Source organism: Homarus americanus, unplaced genomic scaffold (assembly GCF_018991925.1).
Source record: "Homarus americanus isolate GMGI-L3 unplaced genomic scaffold, GMGI_Hamer_2.0 scaffold48226, whole genome shotgun sequence".
Lineage (NCBI taxonomy): Eukaryota > Metazoa > Arthropoda > Malacostraca > Decapoda > Nephropidae > Homarus > Homarus americanus.
The window spans coordinates 99,261-106,540 of NW_024730579.1; the positions used below are offsets into that span (position 1 = coordinate 99,261).

The following is a 7,280-nucleotide window of genomic DNA, read 5'->3' on the forward strand; positions in this document are numbered from 1 at the left end:
TGTTTTTATGCTGCCATTCACACCATATTTGGCATTGCACAATAAATGAGAAAATAATTGTGAAATTAGTATCATCATTTTGTTTACTGTCTATGAGTCATAATTGAAGTTGCATGTACAGTAATTAATTGGTCATATGAGAGAAGTATTCATGCAGCCTCAGAATGTGTTATTATTAACCATTTTTATTATTTATTATCATTATAGTATTTTTATTATTATTACAGTATCATCATTATTTCTTTACCTTATGTGTTTTATGTCTGTGCCAAACATATATGCTGCTTATTTTTATTATGTTGTATCCATATTTTGTAGTAAAATGATTTCATAATATATAGCTTTACAGAGAAAGCATTTAGGTCAGATCTAATGCACCATTGTTGGAAAAGCTGTCAGTTTCATTGGTGGATTATATATGTAAGCTACACTGTAATCTGGAATAAACTTTTGACTCACTGCATGCTGTTCTAACCCTTACCTTTTATATCCTGAATCTCTTACATATATTTGAACATAATTTTTAGCTTCTTGTGGTTGTGGCATGACTGGAAAGAGATTGTCATCATCTTATTTTGTATTTTATAAGTTGTGTAAGAAAAGGGGATTTTTCTGGGTGTTCTGGTCAATTTGAAGGATTACTAGTGTTGTGACACTTGCTGTGCAGCACTTGCTTAGAGGATAGAGAAACTGTCAGTCACAAGCAGTAGAAACAAGTCAACAGAGTACTTAATAAATTTTGTTTGTCTGGGATGGCAGTGTCAATTGACCTGCATAAAGTTCACTAACATTGGTCTAAGCAGAATCTACATGTAAGTCTATCCTTTCAGCAAATGGCTGCAGAGTCTTCCCCTCTGTTGACTTGTATCAGTTTGCTCACAAGTGGGGAGAGGGTACCCTGCATGTTGTACATAGTTGTGGCCATACTGCACAAGTGCCTATCTCGATCATCTAACACTGCCATCTTGTTTTATTGTTAAGAGGAAATATCAGGGGTTCAGTGTTAATGTGATGCTGTGTTTAAAACTTCTTTTGTCTGTATATAAAGAAAACATTTAAATAGTGTCTGTGCACATGAACCAAAGTCATGCCAACCTTTAACTCCCAAGGTTACCCTTTAACACACAGAAATTTAGGTTGGTTGAGGAGATGTATTATTTCCGAAAACGCCTGAATTTTTGTACATGAATAAGTGCAGGGCAGCAAGATTGGTATGGCACTGACTTTTAGGCATATAGACACTTGAAATGTCTTATTTACACACAGGCATCCACAGCTTCCAAAAAACAGTATTGTGCCAACTTTGGACCTGATATGACCCCTTTACAATGTCAACTGAAGCTACTGTCACTTATGTACAGTATTGTTCATTGAAGTAGAATGTTCAGTATCATATTATTCACTAGTGACAGGTTTTGTCATAATCACTCATTCTCCTGGAAATGAGTGTTGGTTACAGTGACAATCAGTGGCATCACCCAAGCAGAAGTAATAAGCTAGCTTTGCAGTGTGTTCATAACTGAGTGAGGCCAGTGCAGATCAATGGCTCCCATCTTCCCACTTTTGGTCCCTACCAGTACCATCCCCACAGCCAGCATGGTCGGAGAAAACACCATGCATCTGAACTCCAGTTTTGTTTTAAACCCTTTCTACATATATTTAATAAGCACTTCTTTCGACCGTGTCAGAATTTGTCATTCATTTTAAGAAACGCTAGAGAGTATTAAAGCTTGCTAGTCTATTTCCTCATCCTTGCAGTTCCAACTTTCTGTAATTGTAAGCCTGTAAAGCCCTTTAGATTTTTTATAGCTATGGTTTACTCATAGTTAAGATTGTATTTTGTAAGCAATTTGCTTTTATTTCCACATCTTTCTAATTGCTTAATGTGTAATACTTTTGGAAGCCAAAATACTACCCTGTGTAGGATTCACTAAGGCTTCAGTTGTTCTTTTGATGACAGTATAGTATATCCCATTTCCCGCCCCATAAATACCTCTGTCCCTACCGGTATCTCACTTATATGGAATTCAGTTATCTTTTGTTGAAGAATTAATAATAATACACCATACTCTATTATGGTATACAGTAATTAGTCCACTTTCTGTAACAAGTGATTGTAGAGACTCACATTAAATAAAGGCAACTAAATGAATTGTAAGGAAACTAGTGATCAAGATTCTTCATATTCATATTTTCTGATGACAAAAAATTATGTCAACATGACAGATATGGGGAATATTTGGTTTAGTAAGAAGACACCTTCCACCAAAACTTCCTTTAAATGTAATAGGAATGTAGGCTTGTTACAGACCCCTTTCCTATAATACCATGATTTTTAAGATTTACCCACAAGAAATGACTGGCAAGCTCAGATTTTATTCATGGTGCTGGTGTATATGCTGGTGGTGGGGTTGGTGGTGGTAGTGGTAGTGGGTCATAGCTCTCACTACTGCTGCTGCTGTGTTGTGACTGACACATTTCTCTTTCCACACAGAATCACCTACGACAATGATTACCCCGACATCCTGGAAAACCTGCCAGATGCAGACTTCCCTGATATCAACCTCGACTTCCTCCAAACCAACTTTATGAAGCCTCAGTGAAGTCGTGAAATATGTCATCTCTGTTTTTTGCAACCTACACATGAATATGGGCTCATTGCATTTGCTAGAATTATCAACACCATTGGGCATGCATAAAATGTCCATAAGGCAGTGGAGTTTTCATTACAGCAAAAATACTTCCACTGCAGATACAGTATTTGTTATTATCGTTAAAGTGCTCAGAGGAAGCACACAATATATCAAATAGACAGTTCAGTTGTCAGCATGGTTGACTTGTCATGTCGAGACATTAGGTGATGACTGTTACCACAAATATTTTTCATTGCATTTTATCATTAATTACCAAATATTAAAATACAGTATGTGTAATATAAGGAAGTACTGTACCACAAAATATTGTTACTGGTACATTCAGGTGTGTTTTAGCTGTGGTCTAGAGGATTTGGTTAATAATTTATATGTATTTTGAAAAGATGAACTGACCTCAGTAATCGAATATTCTCTTCGAAGGATTTTTTAAGAAACACATCAGTATAGCGTCATAGAATATAGCATGTGTCGATGTTTTGCAATAATACCTTTTTTTTTTATATCGTGTACTGTAATGTTACTAATTTCAAACTTTATATTTTACTTGAGCTAGTTTTAGATTTATTTGCAGTGATTGTTTGGTGTGGACAGTATGAGTTATTTTGGGAATGGTATATCAGGTTATCTAAAAAATTATTAAACAAAATATGATGAATTTTTTTTTTATTATGAGTGTGACTCATGTTGGTGAAGGTTTGATTTAGCTGTTCATAAAAAGAGGGAAAAGGCAATAAAAAGATAATTAATCTTCAGAATTTTTCCATATACAATATGTTACTTTTTCTTGTTAGATGCTGTGTTATGGTTGGTTTTGATGATAATGTTGGCTGTACATGAAAATCAGTTTGTATATAATAAGCTGTTACATTATATTAACAAAAATATCTATCTTTATTATAGTATATGCTACTTTATGTACACAGAGAAGGTTGGTGCATTTAAAATCTTATTAGATATTCTATTTTCTGATACAAAACTTTGGGCTTATGGAAATGCATGGTTGTACTAACTAGATCCCACAGTGAGAGTAGTTGCAAAAAATGTCAGATGATACTGTGTGTAAATAGAATACACAGTACATTTAGGAAAATTTTAAGTTGAAAATTAGCTATATAACAGGTTTGGAGTGTATGTTTTGAAATGAAGGGATTCAAGCAGGGTAGGGATTCCATTAAAACAAAAAATTGCATTTCCAGTATTAGACAAATGAAGAATGGAGTGATTTATGGTTGGTTTTTAATAAGGTGGGTGGATCATGTCTCCATTTTATTGATGTATTTGTTAGTGTGGTAGTGAAGTAGGTTGAAGATGACAGGATTGGTAGAAGATAAGATTTGAAAGACGTTAAAAGGGGTGTAAGCTCAAGGAAGTTAATGCCTGAAGAAAGTTTTAAAATAAAAGTGTACAAGGTTAAGGTGGTGATGATACGGGAGGTAGTGCATTACCATCTTGGAAAATGGCATCGAGTGTTAAGAATGGAATGATAGTCAACTGACAGGATTAGTGAATATAATGTAGGATGGAGTTCTCAAGTTGGTGTGAGCTTGAGGGAAGAATATGTGCAAAAATAGTGACTTATATACAGTAGTTAATACCAACCAACTGTTAGAAAGTACCAGAGAGAAATTTTTTACCAATTTGATGTGTTAAAGGGATTACCTTGTTGAGATGTGGAAGAATGTGGAGAATTAGAAAAATCTAGATTGATCACCCTGTTGAACACTGGGATACTGGAGGTGGGTGTATGTACTGTATACTCAAAGACGGAATATATTTCACATGCAGACTGAGGAGGTACTGTATGTCGTAAGATACAGAATGTTTTTAACTTCCAACATAAGCTATTATTCAAAACCTAACAGTGATAAGCATATCTTGAAATATTCTTGACGAGTCTCAGATGTTACTAGGTGGTCCCCTTGTAGTTTTAGCATTACTGTATTTTGAACTAATTTAGATAATTTTACAATAACAATTATTACTCCGAAGTTATTCTTTAAGGAGATACAGTACAATACACAGCTTCAGTAAAATAGGGTAGCTTGTAAATTGGGGTCAATTAAATCATCTCACTGTAACCTTAATTTTTTTTTTCTTTTCCCAAGCACCTTTATGTTCTGAACAATCCACTCAAAATTGTTTTAAAAATATGTATACCTGTATATGTACTTTGAATAAACACAATGCTGTACAGTTCTGTAGACTGGTACAATAAAATGCTAATGTGGCTAATAAAATTGCAGAAACTTACTGAATACTGTACTAAAGACTTGTAAAAAAATTCACATAAAAAAACTGAGAAAAGATTTAAGAGATGTATTGAATAATGGAGAATGTCTACGGTCTAAATTTTCCAAGTCTGGTGAAATTTTTTATTGATTTCAGGTCCAGGTTAGTTTTCAGTCTTGATATTATAATAGGTTGTTGATACAGTAGTTGTGTATTGTGGAGATGATGACAGGACTAGAAATAGTTTGTACACTGTGGATAATGTAATCAAAGATCCAGGATAACATTGCAAGATGTATATGATAATGAAGATAATATTTAAAGGCATGATTTGTGATTTTAGTGAATGTTTTAGTTAGAAGACTAGCTAATTACAAAATGTGAAGACTAACAAGAGCAAGAAGGAATATTGTTGCTTTTGTATGACTCTTAGATGTATAGGGTTGGACTGTTGTGTAATGTACAGTTCATGAGCAGGACTTTTAAGCAGTACATGGTTTAAGATTCATTAGAAAGTTTTCAGGTATCACAATACAGTATATATGAAAGCGGCTCAACCTCGAAAAGTAGTCGGTGTACTTAGGGTGTCATGGTGTTCTTTCAGTAGATAATTTTATATCTTGAAGCTTAATTAAATTAAAGTCATTAAGGAATCCTCCTCAGCTTGATAGCAGAATTGAAATGGTGATCACCTTTCTTCAATACCAATTTTACTCACAGAGGTTTCACAGGTTTTTTATGTTTCACAAAGCCATCGGTGTTAAGAATTTCCTCTCATTACGTATAACAGTAAAATGCATTAGACTCGAGTGTTTAGATTATTATGTAGATATATGTGCATAAATAAGAAAATGCTTTTATATATATATATATATATATATATATATATATAAATATATATATATATGTGTGTATATATATTGTTTTAAAGAAAAAATTCTTTTGCAACAGAACCATATCTATGTGTTGCACATACTGGAACTTAAGTGTAATTATCGGCCAGACTGTTGATTCATTCATCATTAAATTTGATTTCACAAACTAATACCTGTACATCAGCTTAGAATTATGTTTATGTGGTTGAAAAATAAAACTTGAAAAGAAAACCACCTACTGCTAATCTGTTTTCAAAGTGTGATCATAATTATGATTACCCTCAGCTTTTTTGTATGCTTTATTCCTGCAATGGTTTGATATTAACACAATTTCACATACAGTACGCTTTAAGGTCACTGCTGCTTTAGTTTGAGCTAAGTTATTACTTTTCCCATTTAAAGTGGCGGAACAATATTTCTCGAATATAAAGCATGTGCATAATTTGTTTCTGTCATTTAATATTTAATGAAAGGATGTTTTGACACCTAAAATGTGTAAAGACAAGCATTCAGCTGAAACAAAGATGATTTATATCTCCTTTTCATATGATCTGGTGTAGCCAGCCTACAATACTTCTGTACAGTAATTGTGAAAGGCTCAAAGTTGAAAACAAGCCAAAAAATAATGATACTGTAATACAGGTAAAACCATTTCTGTCTTCCTGCTCACACTTTGTTTTTGAAGAACATATCTCTGAGGAGTTTCTTTGCTTAAACATAAAAAGGTTGATAATATATAGACTTGTGTGGTGCAACTGAAATTGCATCTTTAAAAAATAGACTGGGTAATCGTACAAGGTGAGTTATAACACGGTGTTTCAAGTAGCTCCAAATGTGTTTCGCTAGCTGTTACCAGGATAACCTGTACTTCCGTTCCATACATACAAGTCTGTCCGCCTTGTGATCAATATTAAGTCTTTTCAGTATGTCACTAGTTTGTAGGTTTGTGCACCCATCAACTTCACATATGTATTGTGAAGAACTTGTTGCACTTCTGAGTATGTAACCATATACAGTGGGGTATTCTATAACGAATCTAATTGGTTCTAGAACCTCGTTCGTTATAGTATTCGTTCGTTATAAGATTAATCCGTTCCAGGCCCCCAAATACAACCACTTAACACTGAAAAATTTCTGTGGAAATTGTAAAAAATACAGTACAGTCAACTCTCGCTTTACGCGGTCCCACATTCCGCGTTTCCACGTTAACGCGGTACCCTGCCGAAACCGGAATGCTCACATTCCGCGGTGCGTGTACCCCTTTACGCGGAGAGCAGCTGGCGAGCCGCGCCTATTTTGGATCCAAACCTCCTGCCATCCGCCATGTTGTGTAAGCGGCTCGAGCAGGGTGCGCACAAGGTCGCCCAGTCATCAAAACATTACTGAGTTCTTCACCCACCACAGCCGGCCCAAGTCAGTGATAGTGATAATTATAGTGAGGATATGGACTTATATGGACTTTGAGGGGTTTGACAAAGAGGCCCTGCAAGCCTCTGTGGTGGATAGTGATACAGGTGAGGGC

At 34.8% G+C, this 7,280-nt stretch overlaps 1 protein-coding gene across 1 annotated transcript in view; it reads left to right on the forward strand.

Moving 5' to 3' along the window:
* Nucleotides 1–5,992, forward strand: part of LOC121867031 (signal transducer and activator of transcription 5B-like) — a 93,353-nt gene extending 87,361 nt beyond the window's left edge. Inside the window, 1 exon segment of the mRNA XM_042366773.1 lies at nucleotides 2,495–5,992. Within this exon segment, the coding sequence (XP_042222707.1) occupies nucleotides 2,495–2,603 (109 nt within the window). The 3' untranslated portion in view covers nucleotides 2,604–5,992.
* Nucleotides 5,993–7,280: the final 1,288 nt, after the last annotated feature.